Genomic DNA, 26,905 nt, shown 5'->3' with positions numbered 1-26,905 from the left:
CTAACATAACAAGCAAGAGAGAAAAAGCACAAGAAGCATCATCTGCCTACAATGACTGACAGTAGCAGTGAATCTGTGAAATGCAGTGGCAAAAAAAAAGATTGTGAGTGCCACAGTAGCCTGAATAAACACATAGTGAAGATAAGAAACCATATTACAAAAGTAGTCTTCTTGAAAAAGTTTCCCCAAGATACTCTCAGCCATACTTGATGATGAGATCTACAAGGAGACTAGAAAAGCATATTATTGAACTCGCTTTTTGGGTTCTTTTTTCCTAAGTCTGGCTCCAGATGATTATTCTTGATTGTTATTGATACATTGGTTGATTATTTTCACGATTAACTGATGATTTTGGTCCATTGTACATAGTCTAAAAGAATTGTGGAAAAACGCCAAAACCCAAAAGAAATTCAACTTAGAATCATGTAAAACACAGAAAAGCAGCAAATCGAGTTTCATCACTATGAGACATCTAGATGATTTCTGAGTGAATGCAGTGATTTTATTCGATTTTATTGGACTCTCTTCTAAGCTGCAGCTCCAATTACTGGCAACTTTGAGTGTGAAATCAGCTGCAAAGTTGGGTTCGAGGTCTCGTCCGCACATTCCCACTGTTCTATTAGGGTTGCGCAGGTAATAGCGATCGTAGTAGGTGGGATGCGAGCGTCAAATGAGCCATATTGCAAATATATTTCTGTACCAAGTGGGGGATGCAGCGTGATCCTGTGTGGGTGGTGAAATAAAGGAGTGGCTGTTGGCAGAGTGTGTGCGGTGTAGGCGCGGTGATGTGTGCAAAGTAGATGAATGGCATTAAAGATCTTCTCTGCCTTAAAACTTTTTTAAAAATCCACTTTAAGGAGTGGGTAGGGTTTGTCTGAGGAGTTGAATAAGACTGTGGTTTATTTGTGTGTGTGTGTGTGTGTGTGTGTGTGTGTGTGTGTGTTAATACGGTGTTTGCGTGCACATTTTGGCTCACCGCCCGGCTCCCATCTCCCCAGCTGATTAGGGGTTAATGGCCTATGAGCGTGGGGATCATTCCGCCTGCTGATTGGCTGCCTAGCTGCTGTGTGGGCGGGGTTGCCAGCGAGTGACAGATGGCGGCAGAGTGTGTGTGTGTGTATATGTGTGTGTGTGTGTGTGTGTATATGGTAGTGAGGGGGAGGTCTCTAATTACAATGGCGAGATGTACAATGGTGGTCGTCTTTTCTCCTCTCTTCATTGTTTCTTCACACTTTTTTGTGGTTTTTCTCACACACACACGAAAATAGACAGAAGTGTGAAGCAGGATTTCACCTGCCTACAGAAGCCTCCACAAACAGACGCCTACATCATACTGTCAATAGGGAAGTCTTACCTACATGCATTACTACACTATATTGATTGAAATGGAAACAATCCAGATTTGAAAACAAATCCACACACGATAAGCTGAATTCTCTGATGCGGCGACGTGCTTCATTTTATTCTTTCTTTCGCTAAACAGAATCAGACTATGGATTATAGCTGAGGTTTGAATGCACACAGCTGTATACGTAGCTCTAAATGATGTGCAGCTCACACAATGAACGTGTTAGCATTAATACCCGCAAATGACACATGTACAATACACATTTTTTCCATTTTGAGAGTTGTCAGCCACAGACAGTGTGTGTGTGTGGGTTTCAGGGCAGGCAGGCATACCTGCATCACAACAGACAAGAAAACAAAATGCACACACAGACACACATTGGGCCATGTGACGTTCCCTGAGGATTAGACCAGATCTTTGTACTTGGCAACACTCCCAGTTTACATACATCGCACTCCTAATTCACCTTTGTTAGAAATTCATCTGTTCAGCCGAACCAGCCCTGTAGCTTGGTATAAAGCAGCATAAGGAGTGTGTGTGTGTGTGTGTGTGTTTGGGTATGAGACACAGAGAGAAAAAGAGAGAGAGAAGATTAGTGATATCTACTGTGAATATCACTGACTAGTTTACGTCGTTTCATCTGCAGGCTCACCGTGGCATTAAGAACAAAAGCAGACAGGCTTTGAAAAGGTCGTTTTGTTGGTTGTGTACATGTGTGTTTGTGTGTGTGTGTGTGTGTGCACGCTTGCAGACTGTCTGATGCAGCGTCTTTTTATCAAGTGTCATTGCATCCCCATCTGCTAAAGACACACTGTCTCGCTCAGCCTTTACATGCACACACACACACACACACACACAGCACACAGTGTATGTGAGAGCGGTTTAAAAAAAAGATATGGTACAGTTTTACACCGAGCAAAAGTCATTGAAACATTGAATACTTACATTGTGAAAAGATACACATAAAATTTAAGAAACACACACAATGCTTTGGAAATATGTCCAGTATATTTCTGGCTTCGATATAGTTAAGTTCTCCAACGTTCTTTATGAATTTATCCATGAAGGATGATAGTTTGACATTTTGGGAATTGTTTTTTTGCCGAGAGTTACATGAAAAGATTGATACCACACTTGAGAGCGCCATCAATCGTCTCCTTGTCTCAGCCAGAAAGCAAACAACTGTATTCCCCAAAATATTGAACTAATCCTTTATCATTTTACGAGCGAGCCAGTCACAACAAACTCAAAAGTTGTTTTTCTACATACAATCCTGCAGCACCCCGTCTCAAGAGCCAGGCACCAAATCTGTGGCTTAATCTGTTCGGAAAGGCCAAGTTGTGTGGGAGGTATGAACGCCAAGAGCTGCTAACTTACCCGGATAATTAAACCCAGCAATGTCACGGGTTTCATGTGTGAAACTGGCAAAAGGGATAGAAGGAAGGGGGAGGGTGCCAGACAGACGGACTGTGAACTGCGTCTGAGCCATTTTCGACTTGATTGAAAGTGAAAAGAGCAGCGGTGTCACCGTCACATTCATCCCTGTGGCCCGAGCAACAAAAGGCTTTAACCTAACAGACACAGACAAGAAAGAGAAGGAGGGAGGTAGGGGGCTGGAGGGGGCGACATCCGAAGCCAAAAGAGAATCAAGAGAGCCGCACTCCCAGCTGTGGGAAAGTCTTTGTGCTTAATATCATCTGCAACCATAACTCCTAAAGTCATCTGAAATGCTAGACTGCAGTTTTTAGAGACAAGTGCAGCCATGAATGATGACTGACGAGACATTATTTAGACAGCTTGGATGGAAGATAGCTCTCAAATGTTCCCCTGATGCTTTTAAGAAATGCACTCCCCCTCCAGATTGTTGCCTGATCTTTTGCACTCCGCTGCGATGATTTCAGCACTGGAAGATCAAATTTGGACTCCCTTACGCTAAGCTGTGGTTAGTGCAAATTGGCTCTACAGGTATATCCATTATAGAGACGGAGGGAAGGACTGGAAAGCCTTTTCTTGACATTTATGATATTACCATGTGCTGCCAGACACGAAGATCGGTTGGACAGGCGGACTCGGTTGGAGGGAGAGATTTCAACAGTTTGGAGGACTCTTTATGTCCAACACTCCCCCTCTGCAGTCTGTTCTCTCAAAGTGTCTCTCTCTCGGCCCGGCCTTAACAACTGTCATGGTCAGATGTCCTGCCTGGCTCAGCAGACCGTTCGTCACTTTCTTTCGGAAGCTGATCAATTCGTCGGTCAGCAGTTTGTCAGGTGGTCGGCGTTGATCCGTAGGTATGACGGCAGGTTGTAGAGTATGTGAGCGAGTTGATGTGGTTGGCTGACATAAGGCCAACTATTGCAGTTTGTCAGTATGTCGATCAGTAGATCAGTCAGTGGTGTACATGTGGTCGCTGTATCAGCTGGTATGTGGGTATGGTAGTCTGTTGGTGGGTAGTTCAGATGGTTTGGCCACATGCAGACTGAAAATAACACAGTGTTACAAGGCCTCTCGGGGGGGATTTTTTAGGACGGGTGTGTTACTGCAGGCACTAGTGCTAAAAGGAAATATAATCCAGGAAGTCCACAAGACATTGCACAGTGGTTCGTACCACTATGAGACAAGATTATACCTCCCTGAAAAGTTATCAGAGGTTGAATGCACTGACTCAAAGTCCTTTTGGACTAAAGGCATCTACCAAGTAAATAAGTGTTACGTTATCACTGTAGCAATCATTATATTTAGTATTCAGCAGAATGAGCTCATTCTGTTCATACTACAAGGTATTGAAAGGTCACATATTCTCCAGATGACCCTTTGCTTTATTTGCTTGAGCAACCTGTGTCATGAAAACGCAGCAATGTAGCGCCGTTGTTCAGTTGTCAGTCAAAACATTTCAACCTGGCTGAACCTTTGCTATCATCAGCATCTGGTAAGCTTCGTTGGCTTATCAAAAGTGTGCATTCCTGGCCTAGTTAGTTTCTGTTGATCTTTGAGACAGAGGATAAAAGATTGGGGCAAGGAATAACGTTGTAGAGTTGTAAAATCTTGCTTCATGGCATAATAAACCACACGGCGTTGGCGCCTGGCAAGCATTCACTCTAGGCACGCACCAGTTCCATACACCGTCATTGGTTTTGTTACCAATACTGACCTTACCAAGCAGATATTAAGATTAAATAAAGTTACTTTGTCAACATCATTATCAGTCACATTCATTAAGTCATGGCTATTGGATGGATGTTTTATCGCTACAGCAATCTGTGGCCTCATGTACCCTGCATACAAATGGTTCCAATGAGTTCCACACAGTTAATTTGACTCATTTTAAATTCGGATGAGAGAGCGCACTGGTGTTGAACTGGTAATCTGTGTTGGCAGATATCTTAAATTTAAGAATCTGAATAGGTATTGCTACAGAGGAAAAGTTCGATCCCTGCTTAACTTTCATCAGTGTATAATACAACCTGGAATTCCTCCATCATATTTCCTCATCTTACCTGTAACTAGCAGCACCCCCACACTAACGTAGGCAGGCCTTTTTTTTATGGTTCTCAGTAGTTGTTACATCTGTAGGTGTATTTGGTGGCAGTGTGTGCGGTAGGTTGAGATGTCCATCTGAACAGCAGGCAGTCAGTACGCCGAACCGACAAGTTTGGTCTTGGTTCAGATTGTACGAACGGTGTGCACGTGTCCTTTTCAAGCCTTCACTTGCTCTTCTCTCTTACTCTCCTGTAGCTCTTTATCTTTCTTTGTCATAGTGAAAGCAGCTTGCAGTTGATTGGATCTCAGCGTGTGTGTGTGTGTGTGTGTGTGTGTGCGTGCTCACAACATTTGGTTTGGAAAAGCCTATTGTGGGATTTTGCCAGGGAGATGGCTTAACACGCGCTTATTAGGCAGCTCTACCATGCTGGCCCATACCCCAGAACTTAATTGTTCATGTCTGTGTGTGTCTGTGTGTGTGTGTGTGTGTGTGTTTGCATTAGTGTTTGTTGGTTTGTGAAAGCTTTAGACGTGTACTCTCCCTCCCTCACCCCCTTCCACCCTCCAACCCCCCCCCCAAAACCATGCCCAAAATAGCCATATCATTGCTTTCCAGTTAGCTTGCTCATCCTCCCTTTATGTCTCTCTCTCTCTCTCTCTCTCTGTCTCTCCTGTCTTTCTAGCTGTGAATGCAGCAGTGGGGTTGCTATGGTTCGGTGCGATACAGTAATCCAATGTGTACACACACACACACACACACATACACACACACACACACACATACACCTCACCTCATAAATAATTGACCTGTCACAGTGAGACGACAGGACAGACCAGATACACTCTTCCCTCCTCTATTCTCTGTTCTCCTCTCACATTTCTTCCTCCTATCGCGTCCCCCTTTATCCTCAGTTTCCTCACTCGCCATTCTTTTCTTCTGCCATTTTCTTTTCTTTTTTTTTGTTCTACCTGTACATTTTTCTTTCTCTTTAGTTCTCAGCTCCTCACAACATCACCGCTTTTTGTTAGCACCTGGACAATAAGGCCTCTACAGAGACTCCCTGCAGCTCAACATAGTGGAATAAAAAGGCTGTACTTGGTTTTTAAGTTTACATGGAGATCAGGAGCATTACAAAATGTCACTCTGTGTTTCTGCTGTTTATTCTGCTATTTATTCAATCAAGTGAATTTCACTAGAAGTACTTTTTTCTTGCTTTCACAGCCCCCTTTAATCAACCTTGCATTCAGACCCAAAGCATAATCATAAGCTTCTGTGTACTTACCGGTCTCTTAAAGGAGTCAGACATTGTAGACAACCTTTTAAAAAAGACACAATGCATCTTTAGATTTTCTGGCGTCAAGTGTTATGTAGGGTCATTTTTCATTCGTAGATAAATTAAAAGCATTTTTGTACAAGACATTGATCTGTCACGAATCAGGCTCAAGTCTTTAGCAGAGGATTGCTCTAAAAAGCTGCCTGTAAGCGTCAAGGAAGAGGAAGTGAGGTCAGATGTTTTTTTTGGTGTGTGTGAGAGGGTCTGGGTTCAACATGCTAAATTTTGCTTGTAAGTGCCAACAAGAGCCAATGGTGCCTGACCAAAAGCCCAACCGATGGTCAGCTCAGCGTGTGAGGGAAGTAAAAATTAACAATGCAAAGCAGAGTTAAGTTCTCTCTACAGACAACCACCCAACCACATGAATGAAACCCATGTAGTCAACACACAGCAACAGGAAGTGGTCAGAGTCTAGCAACCCCCTTTTGCACTGCACCCACACACACACACACACACACACACACACACACACACACACACACACACACACACACACACACACACACAAGCGGATAGAGACATAAGGAGAGAGTATCAGATGGCGCAGTGCCTTGTTGGAGACATCTCAATAAGATGTGTGTGTGTGTGTTTTGTACTGAAGCTTCACTCTGTATGTTTGTAGAGGCTCACATTACCACAGATGCTCGCTCTCTGCTTCTTTTGTGCTTCTTTTTCTCCTTGGTCGCCCGCACATGAGATGCAGGTAAAAGCTGAAACAAAGCAAACAGTCAGAAAATTAGAAGGAGGTTAGCCCACGGGAGTGTAATCGTATTACTTTTGTCCTGTCCTTTTTGTGTTTTTTTCATTACAGTGAGTGATGAAGCCAATTAAAGCTCACTCTTTCCTTCTCCTTCCTCCTTCCTGTCTTTGCAGGCTTTCACCTCAGCGGCACAGTAACTGAGCCCGCCACCTCATCGGAGCCAGAGGTCACCCACAAGGTGGCCATCAGCTTCGACCGCTGCAAGATCACCTCCGTCACCTGCGGCTGCGGAAACCGAGACATTTTCTACTGCGCGCACGTGGTGGCACTCTCTCTTTACCGGATTCGCAAGCCAGAACAGGTAGGAACCCCCACATTCATACACCACATATATTTATGTCTATAAAAGGATTTCACACCTTCTTTTTAGGGTCTTAATTCAGTCAAACAGCTGAAATCAGGCTTTTTCAAATCATCCGATCCATTTATAATAATAAACATCCATAAATACTTTCATAAGCCATGTATTTTTTTAAAAGCGAACTCCTTACCTCCGGTCTTTTTCTTGAGTATCAAAAGTAATCCAGTTATTTGTCTGTATCCATGGTTACAGAGCAAACATGATATTTTTATTTGCACACATGTATAACAATATAAAAACCAGATCATAGAAATGAAACAGATGTGACCAAAGAAGTTAAGAAGCCACAGACTTACGCAATCCCTCCCTTCAAATTAAGAACAAAAACAACTAAGCTAGTAAATACATGATTTAACAAAATACAAAGAACATAAATGTCAATAAGAAATGTATAATAAATGGACAGAGGAGTTCACCAATCACCACACAATCATTTTTATAAAAACTAAGAAATATACACATGAAACATAAATTAGTCTTTTTATTGTGCAGATTTATCAAGATTTAATATTTACATATCATAATAGGAACCAAACTCATGCAAAAAAAAAAAGTAGTTGGCTAACTCACTTCCTGTTATATCACATACTGGGAACTTGTAAAACGAATACATCACAAATGTAAATAAGAAAAATAGAAGTGATAAGATTCTACCGGTACATTTCAGCATCAGTCACATCAGCATGACTGAACCCTCTGTTCATTCGTCATATACACATATCTGTGTATTTGTATTAACAGGAACACAATCTTAATCATTTGAAATTGCATAAAACTTTTAGTTTTTTTTATTTAAAAACCGTTTAAAACAAATAACAATACACATTATTCTGAGCTAAGACATGTAGTGACTACACCACAAGCCTGTAAATAAAGGTTGTAGCTGATGGTTAATAGGCCAAAATTGATCAAGTTAAATTTAAATGATAGTTCTTAAAGCAGAAGGTAAACTATAAATGGGTTTGCATTTGTTTGTATTCACCGAACATGTATAACAAAAACACAAACTAAAAAGTCACAGAACAACATTCCACAAACACCAACATTTATATGTGTGTGTGTGTGTGTGTGTGTTGCAGGTGAAGCTGCGGTTGCCCATCTCAGAGACATTGTTCCAGATGAACAGAGACCAGCTGCAGAAGCTGGTGCAGTATCTGATAACAGCCCACCACACAGAGGTGCTGCCCACCGCTCAGAAACTGGCTGACGAGATCCTCTCCTCCAACTCTGAGATCAACCAGGTCCACGGTGAGAGTGCGACCTTTTCAAACCACGTTTCTACTTATATCAAGTGAAAATACACGTGACATGTGATCAAGTTCAACCTGTGCATTTAAAATCTGCTTTTTAATGTTGGAAATTTGCCACAGTCAGTAGCGTGCATCTTAATTGTGAGAAAGTCAGCTCTTTGGAGATGCTGTCCATCCCTCCGCGGTGATATCTTCACAGCAACAGGCCAGACTTAAAAGCTTCCAGACTTAAAACATCCAGCACACCAGCCCAGAGGCTGTCATACGTCAGAGCCCTGATTACTCCAGCAAGGCTGCAAGCCAGGCTTCAAATGGCTCCTTTGATTTCTTAGTTCCCACTCTCCAGTCGCTACCTCCTCGCAGTGGCATCATGGGTTTGGTAAAGAAAGCAGAGGAAAAAAGGGGAGCTGAATGATGAAATAGATGCAGGGAAAAGATGGAGAGAGAGAGAGAGAGAGATTTGTGGAAAGGAAAGGAAAAGGACACTAAGAGGAAGAGACTGGAGAAACTCACTCAGGGAAACAAGACAGAGAAAGGAGACGGGAAAGGAGAGGAGAGATGAAAGGGAAGCAGAAAAGTACTGAGATGAAAAAGAAAAAAGAAGAGGGGGAACCACTGTGGACCTGCATCAGGCGGGGGGAAAAGGACAAACTAGACACATCCTTTCACAAAACAAAACTCTTTATCTCCTTTCTCTTTTTCATCCTCCTCACTTAATGTTGACATTCTTCAGCTCTCCTGTCCAGGAAGCCCCATGCAGTGTTTCCCGTCTGTGTTTGACAAGGGGGATCATGGGGGTTGAAGTTCAGTCGATCCAGGAGCGAGGCTTTGATGGAGGAATGTGGCTTGTTTGCTATTTTGCGTAGCCGCAGCCAGTTGGAAACACATCTCTGGGCTTTCCTCGGCTCGTTTCCTGCTAGATCAAAGTGGCTTCCCCCCTCATGAGCATATCTACATTTCCCCGTAGTATTACTCAGACACGCACAAACACACACACACAGTCGGCACTGAACAGACGAAAAATAAAGTTGGCCTCTTGTTCCCCTCAGTGCACCATTATCCTAAATCGAACATCTTTTGTGAAGTGTCACATAGGTGAGCTGTAAGTTAAATGCAAAGTAAACTGGTGTAAGAATAAGCGTGCTGATTAAGGACAAATCACTTAAATTCCACATTTGTTCAGTATTTGTTCCCAGAATTAAGGAAATCTTCCGTAAAATGGGAAGGGAGGGAATGAAGTGAAAATACAGATTTTACTGTTTATTGCAGCTTTGATGTGGAGAGAAGGATGTTAATGTTAGATTGAAATTGTACTCTTCTGTTCAGTTTTTGTGTGCTTCCCTCGCACGGTAGCATTGTGTGTGCCTGTCATTAATTGTGTGTGTGTGTGTGTATTCCCAGGTGCTCCCGACCCAACCGCAGGTGCCAGCATTGACGATGACAACTGCTGGCATCTGGATGAGGATCAAGTCAGGGAGCAAGTCAAACAGTTTCTCTCCCAGGGAGGATACTATGGCTCTGGGAAGCAGCTCAACTCCATGTTCGCTAAGGTACACATCACCACCACACAGCCAGCGTTCACTGATCATTTTTAATTGTTCTACAATAAACATGAAGCATCAGAAGTTTGAAAAAAAATCTGTACAGGTTTATTTGAAATTCTTTAACTTTATATTGTTTTGAGGAGATTCCTCTCTAAAGCAGATTTACTGGAAATGAACATAGACCTGTTTTAAAGTGATACTCCATTTTTAAATGTTGCATTGCTATATAGTTTGGGGACTCATAAGAGACTTTGAAGAGTTTTTAAAAAGAAGAGTGAAAATCGACACAGCAGAAGCAAAAATATCCTGACTTTTTGTCCCTAGAATGGATCAGTTGTCAAAAACACTGGATCCTACATTTCCCATAATGCAACTCAATATTGTTTTTTATTAGACTTCTGCTGCTTGGCAAATGCCAAAAGTCGTAAGTCTCTTAAAAACAGTTTTATCCTGATATATGAGTTAGAATGTATCATAACTTCATCCCTACTACACACTGAACCTCCTGCTTATTCTGTACTGTCAAAGGACAAAGTGACAGGAAATGAAATTTAAACTCTACACTTTAGCGTTGAACATTTTGCAGTGAAACAGCGCCCGCAGGTCTTGAGAACATCTTAAGTTTACTTTAACTGTATTGTTTAAACTCAAGGCAATAAATTGTCTTGGATATGGTTAAATACAGCTTTTGCAGATCATCAAAATCAACATAGATGCTTTAGAAATGCACTTTCTTACTGTTTTCTGACTGAGTGAAACAAGTCCCAAGCTCATTGTGACTCTCACTTTAGTGCTAAACTATTTCTTTAATTTAGCTCTAAGTGGCATTTATATGTTTTGCTTAACATCTTAAACTCTTGAATCTTGTCTGCTCTTGATGATTAGCTTATTGCCTGAGCTACATCTTTTCCATTCATTCTGATTTCAAATTCAATGTTTTCAAGTGTCATATCTCCATTTTAAACACATACTATGGTCATGTAGTTGTATTAAAGTAATAGTTTGACATTTTTTTGGAAATATATGTGTTCACTTTCTTGACAAAAGTCTGATGAAAAGGTCAATAACACCCTCATATCTGCCTAGTAAATATACGTTAGCATACAGCTAGCAAATGATTAGCTTAGCCTAGCATAAAGACTGGATATAGCAAGGGGAAACAGCTAGCCTGGCTAAATATGAGACTATTCCTTAAACAACAGTAGTATTCTCAAGCTATGTTTGTATGTTAGCCTAAGTTGTCCTCTTTTTGATATACCTGCACCCCCTGGCTGCATCTTTGTGTTCATTTCTAACCTCTAGAGAAGATGTGGGTGATTCTATCTTGTGCGTCTTAGATACAGTTACACACAGATTGAAAGTGTATTTTCCTCTCTCCTGAAAAACATTCAGAAACCATAATGTGACTAAACTTGAACTCTGTGGGTCATTCCAGGTTCGGGAGATGCTACGAATGCGAGACTCCAACGGTGCTCGGATGCTGACGCTCATAACGGAGCAGTTTATGGCGGACCCTCGGCTGTCGCTATGGAGACAGCAGGGCACGGGCATGACGGACAAGTGTCGGCAGCTTTGGGATGAGCTGGGTAAGAAAAAACACTATCAAAAAAGGACTTATTTGTGTATTTTTGTGTCCAGTTTGTCAGTTTACTCTGACAAACCGGCAGTCACCCCGTCGGGTAAACGTTCATCCAGTCAGCAGCCTCTCCTGCTGCTCAAGCCTCTCCTCTCCTCTCTGCTCCCTGCACACAGTGAATGTTAAAGGCTGCCGATCAATATGGCTGCTTAGCTTCTCTGCAATCAATCTCAGCATTTAGGAGGTCAATAAGAACACTTCCTGGGTGAGCGAGGGAGATCATGACACAGACAGAAATAACAGCCAGACAGTCTGAGTTTGTCGCCTGATCATTTATTTCTCACGGATGCAGACAAACAGGTTAGCAGCAAAACCAACAGGCTGACAGTTGTTATTACCAATATAATTTTGATTTATAAAAAGTACACCTCTAGCTTTTCTTAATATGTCATTTAGGAAATTTAGAGTAGTTGCGAGCTGTCCTTTTTGAGGTCTTTATAATGGATGTGATGTGATTATTATTATAATGGATTTACTGAAGCCTTCATAGAACTACCTATCTGGATATAATAACATGCTTGTGATGATTTATAGTTTTATAGGTTTTTTTATTAAATTGTGTTTGTTCACACCTTTCAGACATAAATCATCACTCAATTCATATCTTAAACATTTTTTCTTGTTTTTCTACTACATTAATATCAATGTTAAGTGTATGATTCAGGCTATCAAGGCTTTTAAAGGCCAGTACTGTATTTTTGTGGAATGAAGCGGTCAAGTATCAGTATTTTATTTTATTTTCTTTCATGTAGTTTATGATTTCCTGTTAAGTTAATGTATGATTTTAAATTTGAGTTTTATTTCTATATAAAAATACTGCATTCGTATAGCTTTCAGTAATTTTAAGGATACTCTCTAAAGCTGTATCTCCCTGAGGGAAACATAGCATAGCATTATGCATAAAGAGACAAAGACCTTTGTTTTAGACAGGATAGTAGTAAGATGCCAGAGAATTATTAAATGGTTTTATCCTTCACTTCCATAAAGAATGATTTATAAAGGCTCCATGTTTCTGAAGCACCTTTTCCTTTCTTCTTCAGCACTTAGACAGGCCTGGGTCAATCCACTCAGTTAGCACCACACTCTTAAACAGCACTCCAAAACCTCTGCTATTTCCTTTGCATGCTGACCTCTGACCGCCATCCTTCCCCCCCCCCCCCCCCCCTCACAGGTGCATTGTGGGTATGCGTGGTGCTCAACCCCCACTGCAAGAGCGAGGAGAAGACCGGCTGGCTGAAGCAGCTCAAGAAATGGGGCGACATGGACGTGTGCCCGCTGGAGGACGGCAACTACGGCAGCGAGCTTCCCAACATCACCAACGCTCTGCCGCAGAGCAACCTCGCACAGGGTCAGTGCTAAAACACACACACACACACACACACACACACACACACACACACACACACACACTGTAATCAGAATATAAAACACGACTGGAATCAATCTGAACTTGAATGTCACTGATCAATGCGTGTGCGTCGTCTGTCTCAGATTCTCTATCCAGGCCGCGGAGGACAGTGTTCACCCGGGCGGTGGAGGCCTGTGACCTCCACTGGCAGGACAGCCACCTGCAGAGGATCATCAGCAGCGACTTCTACATGTCTCCATCCTACCAGAGAGAGGGAGAGAGCTTGCTGTTTAACCCACAGGGTCTGCCGCTCTGGCTAGGTAAACACACACCAGCTCACTGATGTCATAGTCAACTGTTTTATTTTCACTGGTTTTGTGTGAGAAAACATTTATGTCATTGAAATTGAAAGAGTAATTAATGACTAATCGCCAGGAAAATGGATTCTACACATTGAGAAGTGTGAGCGCACACATTCGTTATGAGTTTATTAAAGCTGCAAACACACACTGAGCAATACTCACACTCTGTGCATTACAAGAGTGTAAAGAAACCTCATTTAGAGGAGGAGAGACAGTGTTTCTGTGGCACTTTCATATACACACAATCTCTAATTCCACTGCAGGCCAACCTAACACATACACACACACACACACACACACACACACAGTAATTCTGCTGATATTGAGGCCAGTATCTGCAGTAAGCAGCTTCCAGCTAAGATCTGTCAGATTCTGCAACTTAAGCCAGCTATCAGACACACACTAGTGTTCTGCTGAGCCTGCTGTGTGTGTGTGTGTGTGTGTGTGTGTGTGTGTGTGTGTGTGTGTGTGTGTGTGTGTGTGTGTGTGTGTGTGTGTGTGTGTGTGTGTGTGTGTGTGTGTGTGTGTGTGTGTGTGTGTGTGTGTGTCATTACTATATCCTGTGTCCCACAGCTTGTGTCTGTTAGTAAGAGAGTGAGTGGAAAAAGTTTTGGGGAAAAAATGTGTGTGTGTGAAGTAGTAGTTTTTGTTGGTGCATGTCTTTTAGTTAAATGTGTGTGTGAAGCCGTCCTAACCCCTCCTCATCGCTCTGTCAAACACACAGACCACGTCCCGACGGCATGCGCCCGTGTCGACGCTCTGCGTTCCCACGGTTACTCCAGGGAAGCCCTGCGATTGGCTGTCGCCATCATCAACACACTCCGCCTCCAACAGCAGAGACAGATGGACATCTACAAACACCAAAAGAAAGGTAACATACACACACACATATATTTAGTGCTTTCTAGAGCTACCAAGGTACCTGCATTCATTCTAATATTGGTGGTCGTCACCCATTCTCCTCCTCTTTCTCCTCACAGAGCTTCTCCAGAGGGGCGTCACCTCTACCACCAACCTGGAAGGCTGGGTGGGTCATCCCTTAGACCCGATTGGTTGTCTGTTTACCACGCTGACAGAAACCTGCCGTGTGGATGACGACAACAACATGGACACCGGAGGTATGAAAACAAAAACATAGTTCTATCTATGGGAGTTACCGTGAAAAACATGATGAGCACAGTAAGAGTTATTTTAAGCTTCTTGTAGGCTGTTATGAAGGTTCATATTAGTACCAGGCAAAAAGGCGGACATGATTCATTATTTTCATTTACAAACTTAACCCATGACTGCTCCTGTAATTTTCTTTAACGTAAAGACTTATTTTTTATAAAAAGAAAATGAAATTCATTTATTGTAGAAAAAGGATTTCAGAGTTAGATTACTTTTACTGCATCAGTAGAGCTAATGGGACTTGTGAGTAGTGTAAGTGGGTACTCTTGATGTTGGTAGTAGTGAAAGGGAGGGTAGGTACATAGTCAGGTGGGCACCCTCTGTCTTTGAGGTTTCATTTCAAAGTCCACAACAGCTCCAGAGGGCTGATCGGTGAAACCTGGTGTTCCAGGTACCCTGCTCAGTTCCTCCAATCTTCATCTTGCAGCCCAGTTCTTGTCTTTCCTTTTAATCCAAAGCCAATTGCTGTTTTTTTTACTGGTGCATTTGATCAGGACTTGATTATTCGTTGGAGGGATCGACCCCACACAACCATTTTCTTCAGTAGCATGATCGTAGATATAGCGTAGATATACCAATCCCCTGTGTCCCACTTCTTTACAGAAAATCTTGGTCTTCCAGCCATTCTGGGCAGCTTCAATTGCCAGTTCAGAGTACTTCCTCTCAAAAGCTTGTTCAACACCATCTTCCCTTGGTACTGTCAGTTCCACAGCGTATGCCAGCTTGGCTACGGTGGACCACAGGAACATGTCTGGCTGTAGTGTTGTAGCTGCTATGTCTGGAGGAAACACAAGCTTTTTTTTTACCCAAGTCCAAGTCCATGTTCCAATCCCTAGCTCCTTTGATGTTATATGGTGCTCTGGAGGCTGGCCTGCTGGTACAAATGGTGTGAAGTGGACGTATCCTGCCGATGTTTGTGGGAAAGCGTTTGTGGAGGTTTGCCCCTGTTCCAAAATTGATACCAGCTGTCTGAGAACGTGGTTATGCCGCCAAGCGTAACGCCCTTGGGCTAGGCTTGTAGTGCATCCTGTTAAAATGTGCCTCAGTGATGCAGGTGCTTGACAAAGGGAGCAACCACTGCTTCAGATTCTGGTGATGTGGGTAGGAGGTCATGAGTGGCTTTGATGACTAAACTTAGCCAAGATCCCGCCGTCTCACCGTCTCACCACAAGGACTTACATAATGAAACAATTAGCTAAACAATAGAGTAGCTGATCAACAGAAAAGTATTCAGCAACAATTCTGATAATAAGTTAACTATTTGAAGTCATTTATGAGTCAAAAAACCCACATATTTTCTGGTTCCGGCTTCTCAAATGTTAGGGTCTTTTTTTTGCTTGGGTTTTGGACTTTTGGTCAGATTTTCTCTATTTTCTGACATTTTATAATTAATGTTAAACTGATTCTTAGTAATTAATGTATAAAGGTGTTACCACCAAACTCGTTCACCCTCTGCATGTGCACTGTTTAGTCTGCTGCTCCGCCGTCGACATGGTTCTAAGCTAACCTACTCTGCACTAAACCTACAAATACACACACTCATCCCTCAATCTGCTCCCGGGCTTCTCACACAACAATACGTTAGTCAGAGAGCTTATTTGCCAAACACAAGGTATAATTCCTCGCGCACTCGAACAGCTGATGCAGTGTAATCCTGAGCAGAGGTGATCAGGCTCATCAGCAGTGACTCATCAGACAACAGGCTCCATGTTCTTATATTGAGGACCAGGCACTATTGTGCTGCAGACAGCCATAAACTAGCAGGGCATGAATGGATCAGGCTGGAACACCCTGCTCATTTAGACCACACTGCGGTTGTGTGTGTGTGTGTGTGTGTGTGTGAGTGTGTGTGTGTGTGTGGTATGTATAGAATCCATCACCATTTGCATTTCACACCCTCCCTAGACCTTTTTTTTTTTTTGCACCAGCGGCTATTGCAACAGAGCAGAATAGGGGTTAGGTTTTCCCATTGTTAACAGGCTACAGGGAACTATTGTCAATTCAAACAATACTGACCACTGGCACACTCAGTGTGTGTGTGTGTGTGAGAGAGAGAATTGGAGATAGAGTGAATGATTGTCTTATGATGTTTTGGGAATTTGAGGAGAGTGGTATGAATTTTTTGTGTGTCTGTGTGTATATCTTGGTTACCATGCTTTCTTCCCCTCTGGAAGACAGCTGGGAACATCTGTTCAAAAGGGTGACAAACTCACATAATGTGTCAACCAATCAGAATGCACTTCTTCTCTCTGGTCTTTTCGAACCAGCCAACAGAAAGCACCCGTGGACCAAAAAAAACAAACACTGCACTGGGGTTTAGTCTGTAAAACATGGTTTAGACTTTTCCCTAGATTTCTGCACACACACACACACTTGCACACATACTGGATCCCTGGAATAAACAGGATTGAGAGGGTGTATTGCTAAGAGGGGATTTAAGAAGGATGGTGGGGTGGAGGGGGGATCAAGAGAGAACAAATGGGCACCAATCAACAGCTGAGACTCTCGTGGCATCTGTTCTTGGTTATAGCTGTCAAGCTGTGGAGTCAGCGGCCATCTTAGATTAGAGAATGTGGTCCACCATGTACACCAGGTTCATATTAAGTTATACCCGGCTTTAATCCAACATGTGCACAAGTCATGTCGAGTTAGTTTTTTTCCCTGGGAATTGTAGTTTTTCAGACACGCTAGCTCCATTCTTCAATAAAGGTCCCATATTTTCTAATTTTCCAGTGTTTTATGTAAAGTCTTGATATCTACAAGAATAAATGTGCATTTTTCTTATTTTAATATAATCCATACACTTCTCCAATTGACCCCTTTGACTGCTCTGTAAGAAACAGAGGGGCAACAAAAATGCAGTGAAGCTAATATGCTTTAGCCATCAGAGTTAGCCAAATTAAGTGTCTTTTTAAGGATTCTAAAGTTACTTTTTACTAAAACTACTACTACTTTAGTGTATCCACAGTGTTATCTCTCTTTAAGCAGTGGGTGAAGAACACATCCTGGTAGTTATATGTATTGTAGCTTTGACTACCAGGACAAAGATAGCTATTTCATTTGGCTAGCTGAGGCTCAATGGGGCTACATTTTATTTAACTTTGTGCGTAAAAATTTGTGTATTTCACTGAGTACTGAGAGACGCTGAGTTTAGTAGGATTAGCTTGACACGCAATGACTACCATGTGGCAACCGAGGGAACAAAATATTACTAGATTTTATTACTTTTTCTCCTGTTAAGATTAGCACTCAGTCGTAGCTTTGTGGTAAATCAATTTTCTGTTCATATAAGTAAGACATTTAATGTAACTTAAGACTTGGAAGAGATCTTTTGTTCAATTTTCCCCTCCTAAACTTACACTAATAATAAAAGAGATTACCAGAAGTATACCCTTTATTTTTCTTGCACTCATATTCAGCTACAGCACCAATTATATGGACAAAACCCCATATTCTAAAGCTGGGTTAGAAAGGACTGATTGCTGGCACTAATATCTCTCTCAACTTACATATGTGCATGCAAGTATTGAATAAAAGTAGATTTTCAAAATGTATCCTTTAATGGATGTGGCTGGAAATTGTCCTGATTTTTTTGTAGTCTTGAACACATCTTTCTATGCTGTGGTATGACATGACAGTTGTCTTTGTTTTAAACAGTTAAACAGATGCCTGGTTCTTTGTTTTGCAGTCTTTTTGTTTCTCTGAGGTTTTCTTACTCTTTATGCTACCAGTACAGATGATATAAATGAACTAAAAGATTGAAGTAGAATTAATCTGCCAGTAAGCACTAAACATTCTTTCTTTCTTTGCTTTCTTCCCATCTCTCAGAAGATGACTCCAGGCCTCCAGTCTACCATCATGTACCTGTGTGGGGCAGTCATAATGGGGGGGAGTCCTACCTGACTCTGGCCTTAGAGGTGGCTCTGATGGGTATGGGCCAACAAAGGATAATGCCTGAGGGCCTGTACGCTCAGGATAAGGTACGGAAGTCCTGAAGTACCCACGTTTACATGCTTTTATATCAATTACATATGCATTTTAACACAATCAAGGTTTTCCGGTGATTAATTTCATCCCTTCATAGATAATACCGTAATGATAGGTTTTTAGTCTTTCTAGTTCATTCTGGCAGCGAGCAAATGAACTGAGTCTATTTGCTGCATATTTTTAAAATGGTGTGAAAGTGCTGGCGTCCACACGTTGCCGTGATAGAAAATCACTGTAATTAAACGTCTGTGTAAAGCAATTGCCGTGCACAAAGAGAGAAAAGGTCACAGCATTTTGTTTCCCGAACAACTAGCAGAAAGTCACAGCGCTGAAGTCCACTTGGAATTACAATAAAACAGGAGGAACATTTCTGTGTTTAAACAGTAATCTCCTTTAGAGTGCAGACACGGCCGCCTTTCTTAATGTCATTAGAATCAGAGAAGGTTTCTTTCATAGGTCTCTCATTGACACTGCTAATATGAATTTCCTTAGTGTATCGGAAACATGTAGAATTGCTAACAAAAAATAATCTGAACAAGGACTGTTCTTTGTGTTTTGGATTTTTTTGGGGGTTATTTTTCTCTCAGTTGTTATAGAAACTAAACCGAACATTTCCTGTATGATCACAGTGAATAATACATGCGTCATGTGTTGTATAGGTGTGTCGTAACGAGGAGCAGATTGTGGCAAAGCTCCAGGAACTGGAACTGGATGACCTTCTGGTTCAGACCCTTCGGAAACAGGCCATTCAGCTACTAGAAGGTACGACTGCAACATGGCCTCAGAACACTAGATTGCTGTTGTTTTTCTGTCCCGTATAAATTACATTTTAGATGTGAACATTTAAGACACTCACACCTAAAATCTGAACATTATTTTGTGTTTCTCCTGATGTAGCTGGTCCATTCAGCGGTCTAGGTGAGGTCATCCACAGGGAGAGCGTTCCCATGCACACCTTCGCAAAGTACCTCTTCTCAGCCCTGCTGCCACACGACGCAGACCTGGCGTATAAAGTGGCTCTTCGTGCAATGAGGTCAGACTCCTGATTCACTTCTATATTAAACAGTTGTGTTTTATATGTAAAGAATAATACACACTTACTGTAACAATGAACTTTCTGTGGAATCTGCTACAGTGGCACAGTTCATAGATATTTTTGTATATTCTGATGTAAATTTCAATGGAGAACATCATAGCATTATAAGAGTGTAACACGTGCTGCTTGTTTCTGACAGGTTGCCAGTGTTGGAATCATCGGGAGGCTCCGGGGATGTGGGCCACCCTCATCATGGCATCTCCATAGTTCCGAGCAGATATCCACGCTGGTTCACGCTTGGACACCTGGAGTCACAGCAGTGCGAGCTAGCTTCCACCATGCTCACTGCTGCTAAAGGTACCGCACATCAGCACCTCAGCATAATCACAGCTGTCTCCGTCTTTTCAGATGTCCCTCTAACAGCGAGAGCTCGTTAATGATGTATTCCTGCAACAAAGCTGTAATTTGCGCTCTCTCCCTTTGCCTGCAGGTGACATGTTGAGGTTGCGGACGGTGCTGGAAGCCATCCAGAAAAACATCCACTCCTCTTCCTTAATCTTCAAACTGGCCCAGGATGCCTTCAAGATAGCCACACCCGCAGACAACCCGCCTGATATAACTCTGCTCAACGTGGCACTGGAGCTAGGACTGCAGGTACTGAGAGTGTGCATGTGAGAGAAAGAGAGCTGGCGAGGTATGAGGGCAAATCTGTAATTATCATAAATCATCACATCAGGAAAAAAAAATCAGGGCACCGGTCACCAGTCAAAACATGCAACAGTTTCCCTAAACTTGTAATTTTTGCAGGCCTCCACAGCCTTGCTACAAATTAACAGAGAAAACATCACACAGCGTCTCACCGCTGTTGATGAGGAGAAACCACATAATTAAGCCTTTTGGGTTCCACTGTAAACAGAGGAAAAACTCCTCAGATCATCAAGGCAACAGTGTCCTTGTGGTTTTACACGCCTCTTTTTTCTGCTGGAACTTAGCGTCGGCTGAATTCCTGTCAGCATAACTGCTAATAAAATGTTGAAAATGGAAGGGTCACAATTACTCATCTGGGTAATTATCAGCACATTTTGGATACGTCTGTCATCACCATGTTGTATTGCACAACCCTTCATATGATGAAACTGTTACCAGTTTATGTGTGGAAGACTGGCAGATTTTTCTAAACTAATCATCATTTGCAAAGTTTCAGGGGGAAAAATGGAGAGTTTCATGAGTGGGATTATGTGTTTTGCAGGTGATGAGGATGACTCTGTCTACTCTGAACTGGAGGAGGAGAGAGATGGTTCGCTGGCTGGTAACCTGCGCCACTGAAGTCGGTACGTAACAACACCTTTTTTCCGTCCTCTCGCAGCACTCAGACAATGGTCTAATTATGTCCTCCAGAGAGTGTTAAGATCTCTTCTCTGTGCTTCACTGTAGTTCATTTTTATTCAGTTTGAATGAGGGCATGGGGCTTCAGTATTTAAAGAGACACTCCTCCAACAGTTTTACATGTCAAAGTCGGTTTATTAGTCTTGAGGAGGACTACTCAGCCTGTGGAAGCGGTTGATGGTGTCGACCCAGATGATGTCATCAAGGTTGCGTTACAAACTGGGGGAATGGAATTTAAAGGATGTGGCAATTTACCAGAAAGAGGGAGTCTAACAAGAAACTGGAAGTAAGAAACTGTAGGAACCAATTTTTTTGGAGCCAATATTTCAGCTAAATTTTACTTTTCACAACTAATCTCTCCCCTCATAACTTCCCCCAAATTTATGTCTGTAAAAGTAAGTAAAAAGCAATGTAAACCCTGCAGCATTTATCTGTGCTACTGGATTGAACACATTATCTTGAATTATTACTTAGGCTGGTCTAGACATGATGAAACTGATGCATAAATAATCACGTCTATCTCAGGGTGAGAGACAAAAGGCTCTTTTTTGGAAGTAAAACAGAAACACGTTGCCACGTGACATGCTGATCAAAGCTCTTATCCTGTTCAAAAATGACACTCTGCAACTTCAGGGTTTTTTTTTCTGCATCAGGCTGCAGAAAATCAGAATATATTGTATAAAGAGATCATGTATCTCTAGAGAATTCCTGGTTAGATAAAGGTTAAATTAAAAAATAAATAAAAGAAAAAGAACAAATTGCTCATAAGAGTGTAATCACATCAATATCTTATTGTTCTCTCTCTTCCTGCTCAGGTCTGCGGGCGCTAGTGAGCATCTTACAGAGCTGGTACACTCTCTTCACGCCGACTGAGGCCACCAGCATCGTGGCGGCCACCGTCATGTCCCACAACACCATCCTTCGCCTCAGCCTCGACTACCCACAGCGCGAGGAGCTGGCCAGCTGTGCGAGGACCCTGGCCCTGCAGTGCGCCATGAAGGACCCCCAGAACTGCGCCCTGTCGGCTCTGACGCTCTGCGAGAAGGACCACATCGCCTTCGAGACAGCTTACCAGATTGTGATTGACGCAGCGAGTACAGGGATGACGTACTCCCAGCTGTTCACCATCGCCAGGTACATGGAACACAGAGGATACCCACTGCGGTCGTTCAAGTTGGCCTCCCTCGCCATGACCCACCTTAACCTGGCTTATAACCAGGACACACACCCAGCTATTAATGACGTGCTCTGGGCCTGCGCGCTCAGCCACTCTCTGGGTAAAAATGAGCTCGCAGCCATTATTCCCCTGGTGGTGAAGAGCGTGCACTGCGCCACGGTGCTGTCTGACATCCTGCGGCGGTGCACCATGACAGCACCAGGTCTCGCCGGCATTCCCGGGAGAAGGAACTCTGGGAAGCTTATGTCAACAGACAAGGCGCCGCTGCGGCAGCTCCTGGACGCCACAATCTCGGCGTACATCAACACCACGCACTCTCGACTGACGCACATCAGTCCGCGGCACTACGGAGAGTTCATAGAGTTCCTGAGCAAAGCGCGGGAGACTTTCCTGCTGGCACAGGACGGCCACATTCAGTTTGCCCAGTTCATAGACAACCTGAAACAGATCTACAAGGGCAAGAAGAAACTAATGATGTTGGTCAGGGAGCGCTTCGGCTGACCTTTGACCTTACTGACCTTAACCCCATCCCCTCCCCCCGTCACAGGGACCCTCTTCTTGGGAAGTAGTTTGACTTATTTGTTTCTATTTAAGGTTTTTGGATTTCTTGTATTTTTACTTCTTATGTTGAGCCATTTGTTGACTAAGTCTTAAGTTTTTGTCCTGTTTTGTTGTTTTGTTTCTTGAATGTGAACCAGGAAGTGTTCGCAGTACATTGCTCTACTTCATTGAGACTGCAAAAAGGGGGAAAACTTGATATGTCAAAGAACCAACAACTAAAACGCAGCAATTTCCCCTCCAACTAAATGTCAAATCTAGTATGAAAAAGTCAAAAGATTGTGATGACAAAAAGCAAAAGGAACTTTTGTTGTTTATGTGGCACATGATGATATGAAAAACCAAAAGATTTTGTTGGACGGGGTACTATGAGCCAGAAGACGCTTTCAGCTTGGGTTAAGAAAAAAAAAGAAGTGTTTTTTAAAGTGGAGGAAACATGTGATTCCAAAAAAAAAGGAACCCACTGAGGTTGAAAACACACATAGTGTTACTGTCATACCTCAACTGTATTATTTGTCAGCTTTAACTTCTCTATCAGAAATGGCCCCTTGTTTCATTCAGGGCATCTTAGAGTAGAGAGTGTAGAATACAGACATGTGTGGTCTTTCTGTAGAAGTCAGTACCAACAGGTTTAAAAAATTAGACTAAAACCACTGCAGACTAGCTCCTCCTACCCTCTCCACCTGCTGGTCAGTGCTTCTCCTTCACAATATCTTTAGAGGAAGAACCATGTTGCTTCACAGTGCATGTTTTCAAATGCAGAAGCCTGGGAGTGATATTCAGGCTGTTCTAGCTAAGGTAGAGTAGTTGAGGCTCCATGGGCACATACATATATATATACAGTTTATCATGTATATCCTCCTATAAGCTTATTAACAGTGACAAAAGACAACTGTGATGAACGGTTGGGTCACAAGCACTCCCATTTCAAGAGACACCACTGCACTGCTGTACAGCTATTTATGGCCAAAACCTTCTAACTCTATAAGACTCCAATGGTCACTTTTCAAACATTATATCAAGATTGAGCTAATAAGCAATGCAAGTCAAGCCTCTTATTCATTTCACCCTCTGTTAGAAAGCTTTGGAACATTTTGGGACCTTGCTGATTTTAGTGACTGTTAGTTTGTTAACTATGCCTCTAGCTAAAGTCCCTTTTCCATCACAAGAGCATTTGTTGGAACTTTTTCCTGAACTCCAAAACATTACCCCTTTATAATTTGGTTCCAATTTTAGTTCCTTAGTCATATCCCCCCAAAAAAGCCCCAGCAGCCCAGGCAGTACTTCTCAAAAGGACCGTTGATTTGTTGGGGTGAAGTGCTGACTGCTAAAATACAAGCTTCAAGTTACCCAAGCACTATTTAACAGCCAGTTTTATTTCAAATTATAGTAGCAGGAAAAGGAGATGAAAGCTAAATAAGCGCTACCTTTGTATATTTTTCAAATGAAGAGATTGACAGAGATTTATCATGAAAAAACCCTATAAAAAGCCTATAAAAGGATTGTCTATGCATTTATAGTAGAGCTAAGCATTATGCCGCTTTTCAAATGGCTAATTTCGTGTGATGTGAAAGAATTAGCATGTAGTTAGCTCTGTGACGCTTTTAGCATCATTTAGCTAGTTGTTTTGGTTTTCCTACCCATAGATTTACTGTTAGGTTCAGTCATACTGCTCTCATTATACTTATTTCTAGCCACAGCAGCTTTTTTTTGTGTGAAAAAGTACACTATCTGCCTAGCCATAAAAGGCAGACAACGTTAGCTAGCTAATGAACATAGCAGAGCTTTTAGCTGCTGAAGAGCCAGATATTAAAACGGAGCTAAAAGAAGTTTTTGACTTTGTCAGTTGGACAAAAACTCGACTCCAAATTAATGCAAATTTTGCTCAACATCTGCTAGTCGTCTGTTTGCTAACACGTTAGCCATGGCTACCTTGTAAAGCTAATGTCCGTTTTGTGTTCAAAGCTTGTTCTGCTTCCCCCAAAAAAATCATTGAATGCAGTTTTAAGTATAATTTGGATACATTAAACAAAAATGGCCAATATTTCAAACATTAAACACTGTAGCAATTGCACTTCTCTTGACATGGCTAATGCAGAAACATGCTAAGGAAACTTTTTGTGGTTTCAAAACGTTATTATTTCTATTGAATTTTTACATTCCTCCAGTTCCTTGATCTTGTGATGGAAAAAGGTCTTAAGCTAAAAGCTAGTTGTTACCTGTGAATGCTACTGGACTGTGAAGACGAGTGGCCTTGTCTTACTCAAAAAGGTTGCAGATACACAGTGCAAATACAAAAGATACTGTAGCTATATTTTATGACTTGATGACTCAGTCATACAAATTTGAGACCACATGCCTTGGCACAGGAAGTTTTCTTTTTTTCTCTCTCTCATTAAGGGGAATGTTCACGCTACCTTTTTCTTACCCAGTGGCAAAGTGTTGTTGTTAATGGCAGTATACAGTACAGCAAGAGCTTGAATCTTTACTGGTCGGACTAAACGTCGCCGTACAAGCACTTCACACAAATACCTCTTCAGTACGTTCCTGCCTGCTTCAGCATTTATTTATTGATTGTTCGGTAACTTTGTATGACTGAGGAGGGAATCGCAGACACAAAAAAGGAACAGGACGACGTTTAAGAAAGACACAGCGGATGAGTCAGAGGGACATTTTCTTGTCTGCTTTGTACATTCCACGAGAGCTACCTTCACCCACTACCCGGGTAGTCAGTCACAACTCTGGGCCTTTTTTGATCTGAAGAAACACAGATAGAAGAATGGAGGAAAAAAAAGGAAAACTGAGCAAAAGAAAGAAAAGAAAGGCTAAACTCAGTTCTCAGGGACATCACTTAAAGAAACAAAACAAAAAGTAGTAGCATTAAGCATTTAAGATATTGTAAATATTAAAGTGTCAATTCAGAAAATTGTAAAGTTATAATTATTTATGATAAGTATGTTATGTGTTTGTTTTTTTTTCTTTATTTTTATGTCATTTTTTTTGGGGTTTTTTTGGGCGGGGGTGTACTTGAACTGTTTTGGATGGGGGAATTTGACAGCGTTTTTTATGTAAGAGCAAAGACTTCAAGGCATTTCTCAGGTGCTCCTGTGTACATTTCTTTCATTTTGTTTTGCTATAATTACTATTATTATTTGTATCTTCTTTTTTTGTAAAGATTTGCAAAGAAAAAAAAAAATCAGTTTTCCAAAAAGGAAGCATGTTATGTGGCGTTGAGGAAAAAATGAGGACGGCATTCATTTGTAAGCAGATACGTACTAAAACCTGACTATGCAGAACCACTTTGACGGTCTTGTCACCTCTTAAAGACGCCCCCCGAAACTTAAAAGTGTGCAAGAAGAGACACATATGGAGGGGGGGTGTTGGTGGTGGTGGTGTGGGGAGGGCAGGGGTGGGGGGGGTGGGTCAGACAAAGACAAGCATGCTTTGTGTTTGGACAATGCGCAGTAGCCAGCCTGCATCCGCTGCAACATTTAGAGGAGGAAAAAAAAAAAAAAACTAAAAAAAATTACAATGTTGAAAAATGCCTTTCTGACCGATCAATGTACAAAGTTTTTTTTTTGCTTTACTCGTTTGTTGATTTTATTTAATCAGGACTCAAGCCTTTAGTGTCTTCTCCAGGTGTCGCGTGGCGGCGCCACAGTGAGACAGAACAATACATACACACACGTCAGAGAGTCCGAATCAGAAACTGTATGAACAAAACAGTGTTCATCCCTCCTGAGTTCACCTCTTCTTCAGTTGTTCGTCGCCTCGTTCCCTCTCACTGTAGGGAGGGTTTCATTATGGCCGCGTCCTCTGTTGTCCTACCTTAAAGCACTCGTGACATCAGTGCGTTACAGCAGCCTTGTATCTACACAAACTAGCTGATGTCTGCTGTGTAGTTTTGACAATTTAAAGCGTCATCAAGCTTCTGCGAGGTTTCTACATAAAGAGGATGGCTACTACTTCCGCATGATAAGGATGACATCCTAAATCAGAACAAATAGTTTTTCTACATGTGAAAGAGGGACATAATTATTACCAGTTGCTTAACTTGGAAGCTCCTGCCTTTACGTGATGCATTTTGTTGAACTGACAGCATTACAAGTTCCTCCCTCTAACTTGATCTCTATTTTTTTCCGTCTGTGTTAAATGTATCAGCCAGAGGTTT

The 26,905-nt window shown here is 42.1% G+C and overlaps 1 protein-coding gene across 1 annotated transcript in view; it reads left to right on the top strand.

Annotated features, from left to right (window-relative positions):
• The window catches only part of zswim5 (zinc finger, SWIM-type containing 5), a 62,989-nt gene extending 40,023 nt beyond the window's left edge, over positions 1 to 22,966 (top strand). Inside the window, exons 2-16 of the mRNA XM_062428931.1 lie at positions 7,033 to 7,220; positions 8,360 to 8,528; positions 9,932 to 10,080; positions 11,510 to 11,660; positions 12,882 to 13,058; positions 13,202 to 13,378; positions 14,145 to 14,291; positions 14,401 to 14,538; positions 18,422 to 18,570; positions 19,237 to 19,339; positions 19,475 to 19,610; positions 19,813 to 19,970; positions 20,104 to 20,267; positions 20,863 to 20,944; positions 21,815 to 22,966. Of these exons, the coding sequence (XP_062284915.1) occupies positions 7,033 to 7,220; positions 8,360 to 8,528; positions 9,932 to 10,080; positions 11,510 to 11,660; positions 12,882 to 13,058; positions 13,202 to 13,378; positions 14,145 to 14,291; positions 14,401 to 14,538; positions 18,422 to 18,570; positions 19,237 to 19,339; positions 19,475 to 19,610; positions 19,813 to 19,970; positions 20,104 to 20,267; positions 20,863 to 20,944; positions 21,815 to 22,677 (2,951 nt within the window). The 3' untranslated portion in view covers positions 22,678 to 22,966. The remainder of the gene's footprint in view (positions 1 to 7,032; positions 7,221 to 8,359; positions 8,529 to 9,931; positions 10,081 to 11,509; positions 11,661 to 12,881; positions 13,059 to 13,201; positions 13,379 to 14,144; positions 14,292 to 14,400; positions 14,539 to 18,421; positions 18,571 to 19,236; positions 19,340 to 19,474; positions 19,611 to 19,812; positions 19,971 to 20,103; positions 20,268 to 20,862; positions 20,945 to 21,814) is intronic.
• Positions 22,967 to 26,905: the final 3,939 nt, after the last annotated feature.

Source organism: Scomber scombrus, chromosome 11, assembly GCF_963691925.1.
Source record: "Scomber scombrus chromosome 11, fScoSco1.1, whole genome shotgun sequence".
In the NCBI taxonomy this organism is placed as follows: domain Eukaryota; kingdom Metazoa; phylum Chordata; class Actinopteri; order Scombriformes; family Scombridae; genus Scomber; species Scomber scombrus.
Note: the sequence above shows the minus strand (reverse complement) of the source record. Positions and strands in the feature narration are given on the sequence as shown.